This window comes from Acomys minous (genome assembly GCF_964271855.1).
Source record: "Acomys minous genome assembly, chromosome: 14".
NCBI classification, from domain to species: Eukaryota; Metazoa; Chordata; class Mammalia; order Rodentia; family Muridae; genus Acomys; species Acomys minous.
In genome coordinates, this window is record NC_140496.1 from 96851062 (window position 1) to 96873354 (window position 22293).

Here is a 22293-nt window from a genome sequence, read left to right on the forward strand (position 1 = left end):
GCACACTGGGATCCTCCTGTCTGTTGGGGCAGGGAAGGAACAGCCCAGAGTGGTTAACTCTGCTGACAGACCTGACAGAACCACATGTTCTCCTTCCCAAGCAGGCTACACTGGAAACAACAACCATCTCTATATTCTCACCATTGTTAAGAAGTGTTAGTTAAGGAATCAAACAGGAAGCTGACAGCACATACACACAAAAAAGAAATTGAAGTGTTTTTTTTTTGTTTTGTTTTTTTACACTAAGGCTAACATACCCAGGGCTTGCACATTCATCTTTGACTCCCTAAACAAAGCAAGTTCATGTCAGGATACAGCTTCAGTTTCTATTTCTCTTGCTCACTGGAAAATACAGGAAAAGGTGAAGGGTGGGCTGAGCTGCTGGGGGAAACCCAGCCATCTGCTTTGGCAAGGACACACAGACTGGGTTTGGGCTGCATAGAGACTGTGTTACTCTCTCCTGCTCCATCTCACAGGGGTCATTTCCTCTAAAATATGTGGAGGGAAAGGAAGAGGCCACACTGCTGATGTAGCTATCCAAATCCAAGAGGCCAAGTGACCCAGAGCACTGAATGGCAGTGTTTCCTGGGGAGATCCCCAGTCCGGATGTGTATGCTAAGTGTGATTCTGTTTTCTCCCTTTTAGCCTCTGTGATGGAATGTGCTCCCTGGAAGAAACAACAACAGTCTTTCCATGTAACTTCCTCACTTTCTGGGCTCACAGATATTGAACCACCAACCAAAGAACACGCACAGGCTGGACCTAGGCTTGTGCAGCTTAGTTTTCATGTGGGTTCCCTAACAACTGGAGTAGGGGTTGTCTCTGACTCTGGGTTGCCTGCCTTTGGATCCCTTTCCTCTAGCTGGGCTGCCTTGTCTGGCCTCAGTGGGAGAGGATGCGCTTAGTCTGGCTATGACTTGAGTTGCCAGGGTGGGTTGCTGCCCTTTGGGGGGAATCTCCCCTTCTATGAGAAGTGGAGGGAAGAATGGGGGGAAGTTGAACATGACGGTGGGACTGAGAGAAGAGGAAAATAAATTAATAAATAAGTAAATAAATAACACCTTCCTTTTCTAAATGGAACTACAGAGGCTTTGGAGTAGGCAGATCCCAACAGTGCATGAAATCAAGTTATCAAGTCACAAATTAAAAAAATGTAGCGTGAACAGCTGAGGCTGTAGCTCCCTTGTCGGAGTCCTTGCCTAGCATGCATAGAAACCTGGGTTTAACTCTGGACACCTCATACAATCACCCACGATGGTTTATGGCTATAATCCCAACACTTGGAAGTGGAGGAGGGCAGCATGATCAGGGGTTCAAGGCTGTCCCTTCCATCTCTGTCAGTTTGGAGGGCAGCTTGAATTTCATGAGACCCTCGCCTCTTACTTAAAACAAACAAACACCTACCACAATAACAAAAATAACAAACCCACCTTCCCCATTCCCTCCCCCGCCCCCCCAAGCTTAGCACTATCTTACACAGGGTTTCCCTCCACTTAAGCGTGATCCTGTCTCTGGGAGCCCCACCACACCCTCTGGGACTCTAAGAGAGGCTCGCTGGTCCACACACACATTTGCAAATCAATGCATAGAGTTTATTCTAGATTCAGGAAAGTGAGGTATAACCTGAGACGCGCCAAGAGCTCAATCAGTTATGCGGCACACACATAATTTTATCTGATTTTTGTTTTGCCTTGTTTCTTTTCTTCGAGGCAGTGTCTGGAACACGCTCTCTCGCCTGGGCTGAACTCGCGGTGGTCCTCCTGCTTCAGCCTCTTGCCTGCTAGCCTTGCAGGTATGAACCACCACTTCCGGATTAATTTGATCTGATTTAAGTGGTGCAGAGAGCAATGGTGAGCTCAATCTGCGACTTGTGGCATGGTGGTAACTTCAGAAAGTCCGGAGGAATCTGGGTCAACGCAGCTCAGCTCAGGTCACAAACTCAAGCCCTCAACTACTGAATTATCAGGAAACGAGGTTTCGATTTCGGTTCTCTTTATATCAGCTTGTGTTTGGGTGGCTGTTACTTTGCATTTCTAACACTGGCTGCTGCAAGGAGACCGGAGCAGTAGGAGGCTCAGCGAATGAGCCAAGTCGGCCGAGGATTGTCCCTGCCGCAGAGCCAACGACTGGGTGAGTTACTACGCGTGTTTCTCTCAACAGACACCGCGGGTGAAGTTCCCTCTCGGCTTGCGAGGGAGGTGGTGGGCGAGCAGGGACTAGCAGGGGACCTCACAGATGACTCCTGTGGTCCTGGGCAGAGCGCCGCCTGGCGTCCCAACGGTACCTGCGCTGCTTCTCTCGCGTCTTTAACCCCCCTGCCTTGGGAAGTAGAGAAATGAGCAAGTCAGAGGAAGCCCTGTCTGAGACCCAGGAGCCATAGCCAGCAGTTCCGCAGCAGCACTATTGCAGGGCAGCTTCTCCCAGTTTCCTTCCTTGTGTTCTGAAAGCTTTCTTGATAGTAGACATCTGTCTTCAAAGATGCCTCCAAGGGGCTTCATTTTACCATATTCTAGTGGAGTCATTTCGTATATATATGAATTCCACCTCCACTGTCCCTTCTTCCTTTTCTATTTATTTTATTCTAAGAGTTGTGTGTGTGTGTGTGTGTCTCTGTGTGTGTGTGTGTGTGTGTGTGTGTGTGTGTGTGTGTGTGTGTAATTTGCACCCATTCTGATTGTTCCTTGATAACAGCCATCTAAGGCAACTCCCAGCTAGCCTATGGGCAGTAAACTTCACACACTGAATGAGACTTTAGACTTTTCAGTGCCAGGAAACCTTCCTACCCACTTGGCAACTTTCTCACGTGCATTTTGCCTCACTTGCTGCAAGACCTGAGTGTCCTCAGGCTCAGAATCAGGATTGTTGCTTTCCTCGTTTTATTCTTAAAAAAAAAAATCCAGTCAATGCTTTTTATAGCTCCGATTAAGAATCATAAGATAATGCATGTGAAATGCTACAATAGGCTTTGAAAGGTTAAACTCGTTTTCCCCCCTCTTAGAAAAATACAGAAGTTGATATATGTGTTGCACAAACAAAAGTTGACATGTGCCTGCCTTAAATAATAACAAGAGGTGGCCTCAGGGATCACATATTTCAACAAGCGACTGTTGTGGCTTCCAGGGTGTTGTGGCATCTGAGCCGACCATGGAGGCACCCATTTGTCTGGTGCAAAACTGGAAAGAGCAGCTGACGGTAAATCCGGAGGCCATCAGGGTTCTCGAGAAGATATCGCAGCCTCTGGTGGTGGTGGCCATTGTCGGTTTATATCGTACAGGGAAATCCTACCTCATGAACCGCCTTGCAGGACAGAAGCAAGGTGAGTGTCCTTCGGGCATGTGGGGTCAGTTTCCTCCGGACTGGTGCCAGATGGAGCCTAGCACACTTTCCTAGGTTCATCTTAAGGAAGGGTGGGGCCCCTCTCATGTGTGAACATTCCCCATTCTCATCATCAATTCATTTCTTCTGAATATTGGTAGCTCCCCAACGTCATCAAGAGGTCTACCCCAGCCTTCCTCTCATCCTTCTGGTCTGCCCTGACCAGCAGCTGAACCAAGAGCACCTGTTCTTCCTCCTGTACCTTTGCCCAAACCTGCAGCCCATTTCAAGCGTGATTGTTGTTTCACCCATCCTACTAACACATAGGTGGGCTGAAGGGTACGTCCTGGTGCTTTCATACCAACATCCAAGCTGGGCTATCATCAGTTCTGTGGGGCAGGAGGTTGCTTTGTTGATTTTCCTTTGTTGTTGTTGTTTTTTACTTCTTGTCAAACCATTTTTAAAACTTTATTAAGTTCTTTTGCTATATTGTGTTACATATGCCATTTTTGGGCGTGGATATAATATGTGGAGCAGTTCTTCCGCCACCATAGCTCCTGGTCCCTTTCTCCCCTCTCTTTCCCACTTTCTCTTTCAGTCTTCAGTTGCATTTCTACTTTCACCCTTATGCATATGGTTTGATGTATATATTTAAATAACGACCCACAAATGAGAGGGGAAAAAAGATCATTTGTCTTTCTGAGACTAACTTAATAATCATAGCAAAGCTTGTTATGAATTCTTGACAGCGAAATTAAAGCACATGAAATTCATATCCCCATCAACATCCAGATCAAGAAATAAACCCTGACTAACCCCAGGAACCCAAACCATATTCTCTCACACTCTCTAAAGCTCCGCGACACTCTCTCTCTCTCTCTCTCTCTCTCTCTCTCTCTCTCTCTCTCTCTCTCTCTCTCTTTCTCTCTCTCTTCCTTCCTTCCTTCCTTCCTTCCTTTCTTTCTTTCCCTTGTTTCTTTTTCTGGTTTCTATTTTTTTAAATTTATTATAACTTATTCAGATTACATCTCAGTTGTTATCCTCCAGCTTGTATCTTCCCGTTCCCACCCTCCCTCCCTCTTCTGCCCTATTCCCCTCCCCTAGACCTCCGACAGGAGAGGACCTCTTCCCTCACCATATGACCACAGCCTATCAGGACTCATCCGGACAGCCTGCTTCCACTTCCTCTGTGTGCAGGGGCCATGTTCATCCTTTCTTTTTGTGTAGGAGAGCATATAAGTTTGTGTGTGTACAGTTGTGTGTACTGTGTCCATATCCACAGGCCAGACAAGGGCACTGAGTGTCCTGTAATTGTCACACGTATCCATAATTTGTTTATTTTCACCGCTTTATAGCATCCTGTTGTCTGAGGGTACCACATACCATTTAACCATGTGTTGTTCGTGAACAATGATCTTTTTCCAGCATTCTACTCATCCCTCAAAAATTGGGAGCATAAGACACATTTTTAATTTTTCTGACTTGTAGACTTCACAGTTGTATGGTATGTAGCTCACTGTAAATAACTGTGAGCATCTTGACACTTTAATTTCCTACTTTGTAAAATATGGTGTTTTCCCTCACTAAGTTGTCTCTTGGTGTTTTTAATGGACCTGTTGGTCACTCTTCTCATGATTCGGCCTCATCTTTCCACCTTTTAAAATCCTGCAGGCAGCTTTCTTCCTAATACACTACTCAGTATTTTTTTGCATCAGTGATTCAGTGCTGTGTCTGATAGAAACTTGGCTGCAAAACTCTACCAGAAGCAACAGGACACAGGAGGTCCTGGACACAGATAAAAACACTCCAATTAGAGTCTAAACTAGTCCTATAACACAGCTATTTTGAGGAGTTGCACAGATAAGGTAAGCAGAAGTTACCAAGTCTCTTTTGGGAGAGTCTATTATCTATAGACTGAACTCATCGTCCTTGCTGAAAGAAAAGTGAACCGTGTCCTTGCTGTTTACTAAGTACTCTCAGAACGCTACCAGCCTTGGTCTTCCTGCCTTTACCTTCTGTTGTTTGTGCTGTTCCCTTCAGGCTTCTCCTTGGGCTCCACAGTGCAGTCTGAAACCAAGGGCATTTGGATGTGGTGTGTGCCCCACCCTACCAGGCCGACCCACACCCTGGTCCTTCTGGACACCGAGGGCCTTGGTGATGTGGAAAAGGTGAGATGGTGTCTTCTCTAACTTAACGATTTCCTGTTCAAAATTCTCAGAATAACTCATCCCCTCTATGTGGTTTTCTATGACTTTTTTTGTTGTTGTTGTTGTAATTTTGGGTCTTTTCCTGGCAGAAATTGCCATGGTGGTTGTACTTATATGTTGACAACTTTATTTGCTATTGAGGAAAGTCATCTTCCAGAAGGAAAACATACGGAAACTGATAGCCACAATGAAGAGTTGTAATTAATGGAATAGGGTTTGTGTCCGTAACTGAGATGAACATTGTAAAAGTGTAACTGCCCATTGATCACTGCCTACTATATTCCAGGCACTTAGGAAATGTTTTATACACATTGGGTATCTTTTCTTTTTAGCAGTCAGTTCTGGAAAATAACCCCAGGTCCCTGTGCATGGCCGCATGCCTACCACTCAGCTATATCCTAAGGCTGTCAGTTAACTTAATCACTAAGCAATGAGAAAGGGCAGCGTAAGTATCAGATAATGAGGATTGGATGTAGCATTATCTTCATAGTTTGTTATTTTTCTCAGACTGAATAGTAGTGTATCTGAAAGAATGAGTAAACAACTGGGTAAATGAATGAATGTTAGACTCTTATTCCCTCGCTCTCGTATGTCTTCCAGGGTGACTCCAGAAATGACTCGTGGATCTTCGCTCTGGCCGTGCTTTTGAGCAGCACCTTTGTGTATAACAGTATAGGCACCATCAACCACCAGGCCCTGGAGCAGCTGCAGTATCCTTCCGGGGACCCAACTCCGCCATGTTTTGATGAGTTTACTACCCATTCATGAGTCCCTTGTTCTTTAGTCTAAGTCAGTGAGTCTTGGTTGGATTAGAATACACACAGGACAAAGGGGACTATTTTTAATAATTGACTCCACATGAGACCAGGACGGGAAGTTGTGTTGTTTCATGTCCTTAGCCATGATCTCAGATATGTGACTGAATTAACACAGCTAATCCGGGCAAAGTCCAGCCCCAGAGAGGATAAAGTAGAGGACTCCAGTGAGTTCGTGGGTTTCTTTCCAGACTTCATCTGGGCTGTTCGAGATTTTGCTCTGGAGCTGAAGTTAGACGGACGCGCCATCACAGAAGATGAGTATTTGGAGAACGCCCTGAAGCTGATCCCAGGTATCAGAGGGTGAGGGAAGTTTCAGTAGGGAAGTGGCATCAACAACTAAGCCCTTCTCAGCACTTGACATATCTGCTTAAGACTGGAAGCTCTTGTTAGTTCTGATGACAATTGACAAGTAGCCACAGTTTGGACAATCATTATTACTTGAAAGTATCCAGAGGCTAAGATGTAAAGCCATTTTAACATAGAACATGCCATACCAAATAATTTTATAGCCACTAGAATTACAAAAAATAAAAAAATAAAACAAAACCAAAAATATGTGAGGATTACATTTACTGTGACTACTTCCTAAGCCTTATGTATTTCTTACTTATTAATTTATGTGTTCTTCATAGTCTATATTTGGAACAGTAGTTCATCAAATAAATGAGAAAACCTAAAATCACAAGAAGATCCATTGATCCAATTTCACAAACATTTCTTACTCAGAATGCTTTCCTAGCTCAAATAGTTATTCTTCCCAGTGGATGTACATGTATAAAGTATATAAACTAAGTATCTCTCAGTGGACAAGAGTGTGTGTGGGGCCAGATATATGTTTCTACTACTGCAAAATAATTTATTTATTTTTTTAATTAATTTATTCATATTACATCTTGATTGTTAGCCCTTCCCCTGTTTCCTCCCATTCCTCCCTCCCTCCCACTTCCCCCCTTCTCCCCTCCCCTATGTCTGTGATTGAGGGAGACTTCTTCCCCCTATGTATGCTCTAAGATTATCGAGTCTCTTCTTGGTAACTTGCTATCCCTCTTCTGAGTGCCACCAGGCCTCCCCATCCAGGGGACATGGTCAGAAAAGGAGCACCAGAGTTCACGTGAGAATCAGATCCCACTCTCCACTCAACAGTGGAGAATATCGTGTTCGTCGGCTAGGTCTTGGTAGGGGTTCGAAGTTTACTGCCTATTTCTCCTTGGCTGGTGCCTTAGTTTGAGGAGGACCCCAGGACCCAGATCTGCCTGTCATAAAGTTCTTCTTGTAGGTTTCCAGGACCCTGTGGGTACTATTATTTCCCCATTCTTCCATGCTACTCTCGCCTAAAGTCTCAATAGGATGTCCTCTCCTCTGACCCACTTTCTTGGTAAGTAAGGTTTTTCATGGGACGTATCCCTTGGACTAGTGTTTTGATATAAGTGAGTATATACCGTTTGTCTCTTTTTGCTTCTGGGTGAACTCACTCATTATGATAATTTCTAGGTCAATTCATTTGTCCACAAATTTCGGGAATTCCTCGTTTTTAATAGCTGAGTAATACTCCATAGTGTAAATGTACCATAGTTTCTTAGTCCATTCTTCTACTGAGGGAAATTTCTTGATAATTTATTTTTTTTACCAGAATTTCACCCTCCAGCCTTATGAAATGTGCTGACATATTAATATTACAAATTTGTTACATAAATTAAATTTAGTAGCAAAGATATGTACCTAGAACCAACATTTGTGTTTATCTACTCAACTGTTATTTAGACAGGTATTTATTTGAAACAACTAGTTTGTGTCACAGAGTCTTTCTGCAAAACAATGTCAGGTCCAATCCAATGACTAAGTAGTGAGGTCTCCAAATGCACTGGTTACTTTAAAGCTGTTGGTACAGCCAGTCAGATGAAGGAAGACATTGCAGCTGCAGCCTGTAAGATATTTTGGAAATATCATCAGTCACCTTATCTTCCAGATGTCTCCTCAATGAGTGCTTTTTCCTCCCCAGGAAACAATCCCAAAGTCCAAAAGTCCAACATGACCAGAGAATGTATCAGATTTTTCTTTCCAGTACGGAAGTGCTTTGTCTTCGACAGACCTACAAGTGACAAAAATTTATTACTCCAAATTGAAAAAGTTCCAGAAAACCAACTGGAATGGAGTTTCCAGGTTGAATCAAAAGAGTTCTGTTCCTACATCTTCACCAATGCAAAGAGCAAGACCCTGAGAGGGGGAATTGTTGTCACAGGAAATCGTGAGTTTCTTTTGTTACAAGCCTGTCTCTATGGCCTAAGGTGTGTGGTGAAGTTGGTGATTCTTTTGTGGTATTGAGAATTTTTGTTTGCTATATAAAGGAATATGGAGAGACAAATGTACATATCACACATACATGTTACATACTTGAACTTTCTGTATATGAGTGTTTATTGAAGTCTAGCAGATATCAGACAACTCATGCCATAAGATGACTGGACAGATATCTACAAGGTGCCAGAGGAAGAGGTTCATCTCAGTTTGATTATACAGATTATTTATGAGCTAACACTGGTCAAAACACAGCAATCTAAGAGACCCACCCAATTTGAGAAACAAATTTAAACAAGTCTCATAGGCACTCTGCCAGTGTAACTGTGCTTTGCCCATGAGTTCATACTTGGCTCCCAGTTCTATAGTCTTCAAATTTCTGATTTTTTTTTCTGATGAGACTTTCATTTGGAATTTGGTCTCACCAAATATGACATTTACTTTCTCTTTCTAACAAAGTTTTATATGGTAGAGTGGTCCTCCACCCCAAAGAAAACTTGAAACATCTTGGTTATAATCACTGATTATTTTTAATGTACTGAATTTAAAAACTCCAAAGGAAAGAAGTTGATCTTATTAAATAAATACTGATTCCAAGAGGGCATGAGGAAAGAACAGAGGATGTTGAAGAAGTAAGAGGAGAAGAAAATTTCAAGATGAATAGAACTTTGTTGCTTTGAATAATGTGAGGTCTAAAGCTTATAAAAAATAATTAGTGAGAACTTCCCGTTTCTTAACAATGTTTTTCTCAGGTCTGGGGATTCTGGTTCAGACCTATGTGGACGCCATCAACAGTGGGACTGTGCCTTGTTTGGAGAATGCAGTGATGACCCTGGCCCAGCTTGAGAACTCATCTGCTGTACAGAAGGCAGCTGACCACTACAGCAAACAGATGGCCCAGCGAGTGAGGCTCCCCACAGACACACTCCAGGAGCTGTTGGATGTGCATGCAGCCTGTGAGAAGGAAGCCATTGCTCTCTTCATGGAGCACTCCTTCAAGGATGATGAGCAGGAGTTCCAGAAGATGCTGGTGGTAAGACATCTCAGCGTTTATCTTTCCTGATCCATGCACTTATGCTATGACCCTTTGATTCCATATTCCTTATCTTGCAGTCTGTATCTCTCTCATTATAATTTTTCTGGATAACGACTCACTAGCTAGAGTTTGTCCTTTCTCAAAATAACCACATTTCATTGTTTGTCTTGCTATGAAACAAGCTATTATGCGCTTAGTACCTTGAAGTAATATGCATTTTATAAGTCAAATTTTACAACAGAGGTGAGGTAAGGGTGTGTGAGTTTCTGCTCAATGCACTACAAACAGAAATGTTGTGTCAGATGGACTTAGTTCTGATCTGTAGGCCTAGGGAAAGCCCTCAACACTTACTAGCAAACAAGGAAGCACTGGGCCTTTTCTTGTTTCTACATGTTCTGATTTCTTTTTCTGCCACAGCCAGACAAAAATTAAGTACTAAAGGGTTTGGTCCTATAATGTATCATAGGATTACTATTTATCATGCTCATTAGCCCAGGGTGATAAAAGTATTGACACTAAGAAACAACTCTCAGGAGAGGACCGTGACTCATCAGACCAAAGGCACCTGCCCTTTAGTTGCTGGTCTTCTGTTTATCTGAGTTTGAACTCTGGCAGAAATCTCTTAGTTCATATTGAGGAAATTAATCAAGATTATCACTTATGAGCACAAACAAACACATAAAGAAACAAAACATACCTATTCTAGTATCCTGACTCTTAACAGTTATTGAGAGCATTCATGAGGTTTCAGTGCTTGCATAGAGTACACTTACCTGTGGAGAATTGGTTTGTCAGCCACCCCGACCTCCATTCTCAGAGGAAATGTCACTTCTAGCCAAAACCAAAAACTAGCTTTGTGTTGTTCATTTCTGAAATCTCTGTCTCGGAATAAACCATAAACATATGTCTTCCAACTCAATTTCACAGCTGTCGGGTATGAGCCCAAGGAAGGGAAAAGACTTACTGACATCACTAAGATTTGACCAGACTAAAGCAAGTTTCCCTGTCCTCCGGGTCCTCATTCTGTCCCAGTCCACTCTGGAGCTGTCACATGGCATCACCCAGGACAATCACAGTGGCACCTTCCTTCTAACAACTGACGTGTGTGTCTTCTCCTACCCACTCTGCAGGCCACCCTAGAGGAAAGGAAGGAAGCACTCATGCAACAGAACGAAGCAGCATCTCTCAGCCACTGCCAGGCTGAGCTGGAGAGGCTTTCAGAGCCCCTGAGGGAGAGGATCTCACGTGGAGCTTTCTCTGTTCCTGGGGGGCACAGCCTCTACTTAGAAGCCAGGAAGAAGGTTGAGCAGGACTATGAGCGAGTGCCCAGGAAGGGAGTGATGGTGAGCAATGACAGAAGCAATGGCCTGAGAGTTCAGCGGGAGCGGTCATGACTGGGTACTGGTTGGACTAATCAAGGTGACGATGGGTTCATGGGCAGCAGACACAGGGCACTCAGTTCTGGCACGAGGGTTCATTTGAGTGGCTTGGCTGGATTACCAGTTTAGTTCTCAGGATATATAAACTAAGTACAGACTTTCTCATGCTTGGATGACCTAATATGTTGACTATGACCACACCGCCATTCACTGGAAGATGTGGCAGGTCAGCCATTAGAATCTCAGAATTCTGTTTTGTTTTTTGTTTTTTTCCAGAATTCTGTTTTCTGAGGAATCTTTATGGTGTTGTGGATAATGACTGTAACCAGTTTCAATTCCACCAAGAGGGCTACAAAGCTTCCTTTGTTTTCTACAAACACAACTCAAACTTTTGAGTTTTGAAAACTAGCATAGTCACAAGAGTGACATGACACCTCATTGTGGTTTTAATTTATTATTTCACAAAGGACCAGTAATGCTGAGTGCAAATACTTATCATCAGACATTCGAATTTCTTATTTTGAAAAATATATACAGGGGGAGGTAATCCCCCTCAGGAACACTCATAGGGGAGGGGAATAAGGGGAAAATGGGAGGGAGGGAAGAATGGGAGGATACAAGGGATGGGATAACCATTGATATGTCACAAGAATAAATTAATTTTTAAAAAAGGAAAAAAAAGAAAAATATCTTTTCAGGGCAGTTACATGTTTTTTAAGCATGATAGTTTCCCCTATTGTGTTGTGTAAATTCTTCATTTTCTTCATATAAACTGACAGCTAATCATTTTCTCTCTTTTCATATGGCCCTTTTGTTTCATCAATTCTTTCACTGTACAGAAAGTACACGGTTGGCTGTAGTCTCACTTACCTATTTCTCTTTGCTCTTGTTGGGAAATCTAAAACACCATCACAAAGCCACTAGCACATCGCTTTTCTCCTAACTTTTTTTTAAGAGGTTGAAAGTTATAGGTCTTAGGTTTAATCCTTTTAGTTTGCTATGTAGAGAGTGCAACACAAGGATATAATTTCATTATGTCTTGGCTATCAGTTCTCTTTTATTGGTATATATGTCCATTGGATTCCAGTAACATGCTGTTTAGAATACTAACAAATTAAACTATATTATTTTACCTACCTAATTCTATAAATATCATCTATCTAATCTATCTATCTATCTATCATCTATTTCTATCATCTGTTATCTATTTCATATCAGTATAAATAACCACTATTCTGCATTAAAAATGCTGTCAATTGTGAAAATATGAATGAATCTGGAAGACACTATAGTCATAGAAACAAGCAAGACATCTTGTGTATCATGACTCTCATTCATTGATTCAACTGAGAAAGAGAGAGCAACAAACCAACACAAGCTAATATTAGCTCATATTACTGTAGTATTGCCATGAAGAGATACTATAACCAAGGAAGTTCTTATAAAATAAAGCACTTAACTGGGCACTTGCTAACATTTTAGAGGGTTAGTCCATAATTATCATGGTGGGAAGCAGACAGGCATGACACTGGAGCAGTAGCTGAAAGCTATACCTCATATGCACAGGGACCAGGCAGAGAAAGAGACTGAGACTGGTGGGGACTTTCAAACTCTCAATGCCCACCCACAGGGACACATTATGTCCAACAAGGCCATATCACTTAACCCTTATGAGCCTATGGGGCCCATGCTCCTTTAAAGCATCACATTAACATAGAGTACAATGGGGATTACTGTGGTGAGAATAGAGAGAAAAGGGAAATATTAATCAAGAGGTATGAATATACAGTTATAGAACATACTCCTTTTGAAAGGCAAATGGTGACTTTAAATGGAATAATACACTATATACCTGAAAGCTGGAAAAGAGTGGACTTCAAGCATGATTACAAATAAAGGTTATTATTGGAGGCAAATGATTCATACATTTCTTGATTTATATTAATTACTTAACAATAGATAATGGATCAAAACATGTTGTGTGCCTTAAACAGGTATAATTTTCATTTGTTCCTAATACCACAATAAAGCTGGGTAAAAGGAAACTAAGAAAGTTACCTAGCAACATCACTATAGACCATCTGAGAAACAAAATGACATGTCTGTACATGTTATCTTAGCTATAAAGTCTGGGACACACATGTAGGTAGGAGATAAAATATATTGAAACATGGTAAACAATGAAGGCTATGTGTCTGAGGAACTGCACATAACTGTGGCTGGAGCTGTCACCAGGGGCAGTGATAGGCAGTACCTCTGGGAAGGGAAGCTGTGAAGCTAGCAAGGAGGCTGAGGCAGAGGGTTTTTGTATCTAGGAAGACTGTAGAATATTTGTTATGGCTGTGGAATTAAAGGAACATCGTGGGCCAGGATTCAAACAATCAGATGATTTATTCGTCAAAAAAAAAATGGCTCAGGAGAAGACAAAAATCTTTACTTCCTATACTACATAGTCTCTTCTTGGTTCACAGGCAAAAGAGGCTCTCAAGAGTTTCCTACATTCTCAGGCTACTGTGGAGAACTCCATCCTGCAGTCAGACAAAGCCCTTACAGATGGGGAGAGGGCCATAGCAGGTAGGGTAGAGGGCTCAGCTGTTGGAGGGGTGGGTATGTTCTGCAAAACCTTCTGACTGATGAATAGGTAGGTCTTTCTGGAGTAAGGAGCTTTCTCCTGTTGGGGGCCATGAACACTCCTAGATGTGCAAAGAATAAGGGATGTTGGTGGTGTGTTGTACGCCCAGTAAAACAGAGCCTTTCCATCATGTTAGGAAGCATTACGCTGCCAGCCTAGCTAATGGGAGTACGCAGAGGTTTCCCTATGAGCCTTCTCTTCACTCTGACTGTGATTGCCTCCCTCTCTCAAACATCTGTGGAACAGCTGAGCGGACAAAGAAGGAAGTGGCTGAGAAGGAACGAGAGCTGCTGAGACAGAAACAGAAGGAACAAGAGCAAGTGATGGAGGCTCAGGCGAGAAGCTTCCGAGAAAACATTGCTAAACTTCAGGAGAAGATGGTGACAGAAAGGGAGATGTTGATGAGGGAGCAGGAGAGGATGCTGGAACACAAGTTGAAGGTGAGTGTGAAGTGGGCTTGGCAGTGCCAGGCAATGGGGCTGTGACTTCCCAGGAAAGGGAGTGTTAATTGCAAGCCTGTGATGTCAACTGTGAAAGTTTCATCAAAATTCACCTGGGTCTTACTGAAGCCTTCAAGCATACCAGATCCCAGAATCTGGCTAGGGTTAGGCTTTAGACTATATGCATAGTGTTCCCCAGGCTTCTGAGCTGCAGCTTAAGTTTCTAGCAAGGTCTTCTTGTGCTATAGTTGACCCTTCCCACTAGTCTTTAGGATTCTAAGATTTAACCTTCCAAGAGAAATGAGGTGGGCTCACCCAGTGAGAGTGTATCAGATTTGGTCCAGTATAAAACAGAGAAAGATGTGGCTGGGAAATGGCTCAGTCAGTAAAGCTCTCATTGAATATGCACAAAGAGCAAATTCAGATCTTCAGGACTCACATAAAAATCTGGAAGATTTTTACAAGTGCCAGTGACCCTGACACTCTTGGGGTAGAGACAGAAGGAACCCTGGGGCTTTCTTTTTTGTTATTATAATTTATTCAGATTACATCTAGATTGTTACTCCCTCATTTGTATCTTCCTATTGCCCCCACCCCGTTTTGCCCTATTCCCCTTGCCTAGACCTGTGACAGAAGGGGACCTCCTTCCCCACCATATAACCACAGACTATCAGATCCCATCCAGATAGCCTGCTTCCCCCTCCTCTGTGTGCCACCTGGCCTCTCCACCAAGAGAAAGTGATCAAATCCGGGCTACCAAATTCATGTCAGAGGCATCCCCAGTCTCCCCACAACCCGTGGAGAAGGAGCTGTCCATTGGTTATATCTGAATAGGAGGTCTAGGTTCACTGCATGTATGTCCTTAGTTGGTGCATCAGTTCATGCAGGACCCACACACACCCACGCCTGTCCAGATCCACCAGTCTTGATGGTCTTCTTGTGGGGTGCCTGGACCCTCTGGGTCTTTCTATCCACCCATTCTTCATACCACTCTCATCTGGAGTCCAGCAGCGATTCCCAGCATCTGTCCTGATTCCCTGCTGGTGGAATCTCTCAGAGGACATCTATGCTGGGTTAATATCCACTTACAAGTGAGAATATAGCATGCGTGTCTTCCTGGTTCTGGGTTACCTTACTCAGAATGATCATTTCTAGTTCCATCCATTTGCCTGCAAATTTTAGGATTCCCTTTTTTAATAGCTGAATAGTATTCCATTGGGTAAATGTACCACAGTTTCTTTATCCATTCTTCATTTGAGGGACAGCTAGGTTGTTTCCAGATTCTACCTATTAGAAATAGGGCTGCTATAAACATAGTTGAGCAACTGTCCTTGTGTGGTGGAGCATCTTTTGAGTATATGCCCAGGGGTGATATGGCTGGGTCTTGAGGTAGCACTATTCCCAATTTTCTGAGAAAGCACTAGATTGATTTCCAAAGTGGTTGTACAAGTTTGCACTCCCACAAGCAATGGAGGAGTGCTCCCCTTACTCTGTTTCCTTGCCAACATATGCTGTTACTTGAGTTTTTGATTTTGGCCATTCTGATGGGAGTAAGATGGAATTTGAGAGTGGTTTTGATTTACATTTCCCTGATGACTAAGGATGTTGAGCATTTCTTTAAGTGTTTCTCAGCCATTCGATGTTCTTCCATTGAGAATTCTCTGTTTAGCTTTAAACCCCATTTCTTAATTGGGTTATCTGGTTTGGTAGAGTTGAATTTCTTGAGTTTTTTATATATTTTAGATATTAGCCCTTTGCCAGATGTAGCATTGGTGAAGATCTCCCAGTCTGTAATTTGTTATTTTGTTCTGTTGACAGTGTCCTTTGCTTTACAGAAGTTTTTCAGTTTCAATGGGGTCCATTTATTAATTGTTGATCTTAGAGCCTGAGCTGTCGGTGTTCTGTTCATGAAGTTGTCTCCTGTGCCAATGAGTTCTAGGCCCTTCCCCATTTTTTCTTCTAATAGATTTAGTGTGTCTGGTTTTATGTTGAGGTCTTTAATCCACTTGGACTTTAGTTTCATACAGGGAGATAAATATGCATCTATTTGCATTTTTTTACATGTAGACATCCAGTTGGACCAGCGCCACTTGTTGAAGATAACTACTTTTTTTCCATTGTATGGTTTTGGCTTATTTGTCAAAACTCAAGTATCCATAGGTGTATGGATTTATTTCTGGGTCTTTGAATAGATTCCATTGATCATCCAGCCTATTTGTATGCCTGTACCATGCTGTTTTTATTACTGTTGCTCTATAGTACAGCTTGAGATCAGGGATGGAGATTCCTCTAGAGGATCTTTTATTGCACAGGGTTAATTTAGCTATTCTGTTTTTTTTTTTCCATATGATGTTGAGAATTGATCTTTTAAGGTCTTTAAAAATTGTGTAGGTATTTTGACAGGGATTGCATTGAATCTGTAGATTGCTTTTGGTAAGATGGCCATTTTTATTATGTTGATTCTCTCGATACATGTACATGGAAGATCTTTCCATTTTCTGATATCTTCTTCCATTTCCTTCTTCAGAGACTTGAGGTATTTGTTATACAAGTCTTTCACTTACTTGGTTAGAGTAACACCAAGATACTTTATATTATTTGTGGCTATTGTGAAAGATGTTGTTTCCCTAATTTCTTTTTCAGGCAATTTGGCATTTGTATACAGGTGGGCTACTGACTTTCTTGAGTTGATTTTGTATCCAGTCACTTTGCTGAGAGTGTTTATCTACTGCAGGAGTTCTCTGGTGAAATTTTGGGGATCACTTATATTATCGCACCATCTGCAAATAGCAATACGTCCTCCTCTCTGATGTGGATCCTCCTGATCTCCTTTTGTTGTCTTATTGCTCTAGCTAGGACTTCTAGTACTATATTGAAGAGATATGGAGAGAGTGGGCAGCCTTGTCTAGTCCCTGATTTTAGTGCAATTTAATTGAGTTTCTCTCCACTTAATTTGATGTTTTCTATTGGCTTGCTGTATATAGCCTTAATTATGGTTAGGAATATGACTTGTATACTTGAACTCTCCAAGACTTTAAACATGAATGGGTATTGGATTTTGTCAAAAAAAATTTTGGCATCTAAGGAGATGATTATGTGTTTTATCTTTTCAGTTTGATTATATGATGAATTACATTTATGAATTTCTATATATTAAATCACCCTTGCATGCCTGGAATGGAGCATATTTGGTCATAGTGAATGATATCTTTGATGTGTTCTTGGATTCAGTTTGTGAGTATTTTATTTAGTATTTTTGCATCAATGTTCATAAGAGAAATTGGTCTGAATTTTTCTTTCCTTGTTGGGGTCTTTGTGAGGTTTAGATATCCGGGTGACTGTGGCCTCATAGAATGAGTTTGGTAATGTTCCATCCATTTCTATTTTGTGGAGTAGTTTGAAGAGTGTTGGTATTAGCTTTTCTCTGAAGGTAGAACTCTGTGCTAAACCCATCTAGCCCTGGTCTTTTTTTGATCGACTTACTTTGATGACTACTTCTATTTCTGTAAGAGAAATAGGACTATTAAATTTGTTTACCTGATATTGATTCAACTTTGGCAAGCAAGATATAGCAAGAAAACTGTCCATTTCCTTAGTATTTTCAAATTTTGTGGCACATAGGCTTTTATAGTAAGACCTAATGATTCTTTGGATTTCCTTGGTATCTATTGTTACATCTCCCTTTTCATTTCTGAGTTTGTCAATTTGGATGGTGTCTCTCTGCCTTTTAGTTAGTTTGGCTAATGGTTTGTCTACCTTGTTGATTTTCTCAAAGGGCCAGCTCTTGGTCTTGTTGCTTCTCTAAATTGTTCTCTTTGTTTCTAATTTATTGATTTTAGCACCAAATTTGATTATTTCCAGCCATCTACTCCTCTTGGGTGTTTCTACTTCTTTTTTCTAGGGCTTCCAAATCTGTAATTAAGTTGCCTGTATGAGATATTTCCAATCTCTTTATGAAGGCACTTAGTACACTGCTTTCAATGTGTCCCATAAATTTGGATATGTTGTATCTTCATTTTCATTGAATTTTAGGAAGTCCCTAATTTCTTTTTAAATTTATTTTCTGACTCAGTTATTATTGAATAGAGAGTTGTTCAGTTTCCAAGTATGTGTAGCTTCTTTATTATTTATCTTGTTGATGAGGTCCAGCTTTAGCCCATGGTGGTCTGAAAGGATACAAAATATTATTTAAATCTTCTCGTATTTTTGAGGCCTGCTTTGTGACTTACTGTATGGTTAGTTTTAGAGAAGGTTCCATGAGGTGCTAAGAAGAAGTCATAACCTTTTGTGTTTGGGTGAAAAGTTCTGTAGATATCTCTTAGGTCCAATTGATTCGTGACATTTGTTACTGTCATTATTTCTTGGGTTAGCTTTTGTTTTGTTGACCTATTCTTTAGTGAAAGGGGGTGTTGAAATCTCCCACTATTAATCTGTGGAGACTGATGTGTGGTTTTAAGCTTTATTAATGTTTCTTTTATAAATGTGGGTGTACTAGTATTTGGGGCACAGTTATTCAGAATTGTGATGTCATACTGGTTGAGTTTTCCTTTCGCAAGCATGAAGTATCCTTCCTCATTTCTTTATTAATTTTGGTTGAAAGTCTACTTTATTAGATATTAGAATGGATACTCGACCTTGCTTCTTGTATCCGTTTGCTAGGAAGACCTTTTTCCAGCCTTTTACCCTGAGATAGTATCTCCTTGTGGCTGAGATGTATTTTTTGAATGCAGCAGAATATTGGGTCTTATTATGCATACATTCTCTTAGTCTGTGTCTTTCTATTGGAGAATTGAGACCATTGATGTTGAGAGAGATTAATGACCAGTGACTGCTAGACCCTTTTATTTTGATGTTAGATGTAGTAGTGTGTTTGCCTGGTTTTTGTTTTGCTAAAGTGAAGTTATCGATTTCCTTTGTTTTCCTGGGTGTAGTTAGCATCATCTAGTTGAAGTTCATTTCTTCCATTTTCATCTTCATTAGGAAATATTTGAGGTCATTTTGTGTGTGCGTGCGCACATGTGCTTTAATTTTGTTTGAGTATTCAGGGCTCATTGTTTTGGGATAACTGAGTTCTGGAGATGCCATATTATTTTAGCTTTTGTTGTTTGTAGTCTTATGCTGGCCTTTAGTCATCTTGTTGTTTCTGGCATTGGGTGGTAGTTTCTGGTGTCCTTCACTGGCCATTGAAGGCAGCTCATAGGTGAGTGGCTATAAGTTGAAATCACCCACCTGCGGGGATCAGGAAACTTTCTGTGGATCAGGTGGGTGACCTGGGTTCTCATCCAGGGACTTTCTGTGGACTGGCCAGGTGGGCTGATGTCACATCCACTTGTGCTCTACACCATGGGATCTCTTCTGGGCTCTAATACCCAAACAATGTTGCCTTGTAGCCCATAGTTGCATCTGAAACACAGGGCATGGGTGCTGCTTGCCACCCGGCTTGTGGCTAGCTACACTTTGGAGTCTGTGCCCGAGCCTTTTTGGACCCAGGAACTCACCCTGGATTGACCAGGTAACCTGAGGTTAAATCCACCTGTGCAGCCTCAGACCCTTGTGCACTGTAGTGCACAGTTCAGCCTGAGAAAGAGTGTCTCTGCAGCATGCTGGCTGGCATGTGGCTAGGCTTTGTTGACTTTGCCAGTACCAGCCTGCACCCTGGAGCCTTCCGTGGATTGGCTTGTTGATTTGAGGTCAGATTCACATGTGCTCTACATTCTGGGTTCTCCCCATGGCCTAGCAGACCTAGACACTGGTGCTCAGCAGCCCACAGCTCAGTCCGAGAGAGTGCAGTGTGCTAGCCTGCATTTGGCTGGGCTTTGGTGAACTTGCTGTGCCTGCATGGGCCCTGGGCCCTTTTATGGATTCATGGGGTGATCTGAAGTCAGATCCACCTGTGCCCCACACCCTAGGTTCTTCCCTGGCCTATCATACCCACATGCTTGTGCTTTGCAGCCCACTGTACAGTCTGAGACATAGAGTCTGAGGTTTAGAGCACAGATGCAGCTCACAGGCAATTATGCATCCAGACTCTGGAGACTGGGCACAAGCTCGCAGGGATCCAGAGACTCCTCTGTGGACCAGCTGGATGGCCCGAGGACAAAACCACCTGTTCTCCACACAGTGTGGACCCCTCTCACCAGGGCACTCCATCTCTTGTGGTCTGTAGCTCCCAGCCCAGTCCCTCCATTCAGTGCTGCCTATCAGACACACCGTGTGGTCGGCACTGCCATCTTGGATCTCCAAAGCATCCCCCTGGGGCTTTCTAGCCAGCTAGCCTGGTAGAGTCAGCTAGCTCTAGAACTGAGGGGGGACTTCATATTTGAAATGAGGCTCCAGAGTTGACTTGGTTGTTTAGAGCTCTTATTGTTCTCTACAGAGGACCCAAGTTTAGTTCCCATCAAGCACATGGCAACTTACACTATCCAAAACTAGAATTTCAGGGGATCTGATACACTCTTTTCATAACCATGGGCACCACACACACAGAGACACACAGACACACACACACACACACATACACACACACAACACACACACACACACAACACATACATGCAAGCAAACACATAAACACATAAAATAAAGATAAATATGTCTTATAAAAAATGGTGGAGGCAATTGAAGAAGATGCATGACATCAACCTTTGGCATCCAAAGACATGTATAAACACATGCGTGTGCACTCACCTACACACATGTTCACACATGCAGGCACAAAGAGAGTAATTAATTAAATTCAAAAATACAATAAAATAATGACACAATGTCATACATTGCTCTATTTATTCCCATGCCTTATTGATTCATCTTATACAATTGAAATAAAATAAACTATCTGTCCCATCCTGGAGTTTAATAACCAGTGTCCTTGATTCTAGGTCAGCACCCCTATTATTTGTTAAACAATCAAAGAGATACCATCTCATTGGCTTGATAGTCAGTTTCAGTTCTCCTGAGTTCCTCAATCTCTCTCAGATGACATTTTGTGCAGGAACAAAATTCTTCATTCTCTGAGGCGGTGCTGAGGAATGCCCCCATACATGTATAAAGCACGAGTATTTATATTATCATATGCAAACATCCTGAAATAGCTAAGACCCTCCTGAGATGGTAAAAAAAAAAATAGTTAAGCTGAACTTGTGAAATACAAAACTCTGCCTACATGTAATGGTGGATTTTTTTCCTCTACAGGTCCAAAAAGAACTGCTCATTGAAGGATTCAAGGAGAAATCTGACATGTTAAAGAATCAAATAAGTCAACTGAGAGAAGAGATTGAAAGAGCTAGAGAGAACCGCTCACTGTTCTCGAACATTCTTGATACAGTTGCCAATGCGTTCATTATGGTTTTGCCAGGAGCTGGTAAACTATGGGGTGCAGGGCTGAAAGTGCTCAGCTCACTTATTCCGTAGTCTGAGAGTTACTGGGAAGGAGCTTATAAAAACCAGGCTTCTATTATTTTGATACAACAACTCTGTGCCTTGTTTTTAAAATACGTGTGCTAGTTTGGTATCAGACTTCCCATTATTAGTTACATAATCAGATGTTGCTTCATTGTAATTGAGAGTCAGTGTCAGTTGACTGGCAATTACATTCTCAAGGTCCAAAATACAAACCAATTGTTAAAGAATATAAGGTCTGTCATCATACATCCCATGAAATTTCATTGACATAATATATAATAAAGTTTGAAAACAGTCATAATATAGTAAATTTTTTTCTAGAAAAAAATGTAAGTAAATCAGAAAGAAACATGGCCAAATGGAGAAACATCGGCAACTATATCCCAGTTGTACAGATAATTGGTTGTGAAGAGCTCTTGTAAAAAGTAGCAAGTAGTTTCCATAGGACAAAGTGTGAGAAAGATGTTTGGTTGATTGATAATAAAAAGCTGTTCAGATTAAAATTATGAAGCATTTGTGTCACTTTTGTTACATGCAGAGAAATCTGATTTGGACGGGATCTGGAACATAAGGGGTTAGTTGAAATGGAGAGAAGCCACTATTTTCTAGGGAAACAATGAGAAACCTGGCCTTGTGGTTCTTGGGCCTATGGAGCTAGTTTGCAGGAGAAATGTGCAGGAGTGTGGAACATTGGCATAGGAAAGCCCTAGAATGTTGTAGGAGAACTTAGTGCTCATTTGGTTTGGGAGACCAGAATGCCGAGAGAAAGA

The 22293-nt window shown here is 41.9% G+C and overlaps 1 protein-coding gene across 3 annotated transcripts; it reads left to right on the forward strand.

The window, feature by feature from the left end:
• The first annotated feature begins 1654 nt into the window (after positions 1 to 1654).
• On the forward strand, positions 1655 to 22026 carry LOC311582797 (guanylate-binding protein 3-like). Of its 3 annotated transcripts, none has more exons than XM_084756069.1 (11): positions 1655 to 2134; positions 3121 to 3316; positions 5356 to 5483; positions 6123 to 6232; positions 6434 to 6630; positions 8340 to 8585; positions 9388 to 9668; positions 10802 to 11014; positions 13522 to 13624; positions 13929 to 14122; positions 21314 to 22026. In XM_084756069.1, the coding sequence occupies exons 2-11, from the start codon at positions 3145 to 3147 to the stop codon at positions 21530 to 21532; spliced, it is 1863 nt and encodes a 620-aa protein (XP_084612195.1). In that variant the 5' UTR covers positions 1655 to 2134; positions 3121 to 3144; the 3' UTR covers positions 21533 to 22026. The 3 variants fall into 3 exon arrangements, with proteins under 3 accessions (XP_084612195.1, XP_084612194.1, XP_084612193.1); XM_084756068.1 differs by having other exon boundaries at positions 1657 to 2130; XM_084756067.1 differs by lacking the exon at positions 1655 to 2134 and adding an exon at positions 2259 to 2280.
• The last annotated feature ends 267 nt before the right edge of the window (positions 22027 to 22293 follow it).

Bases quoted from the DNA above. Each gene is read 5' to 3' on its own strand.
- LOC311582797 (XM_084756069.1), top strand. From the start codon at position 3,145: ATGGAGGCACCCATTTGTCTGGTGCAAAACTGGAAAGAGCAGCTGACG. The intron at 5,484-6,122 runs GTGAGATGGTGT...TATGTCTTCCAG, and splicing joins GCCTTGGTGATGTGGAAAAG to GGTGACTCCAGAAATGACTC. The intron at 9,669-10,801 runs GTAAGACATCTC...CCCACTCTGCAG, and splicing joins AGTTCCAGAAGATGCTGGTG to GCCACCCTAGAGGAAAGGAA.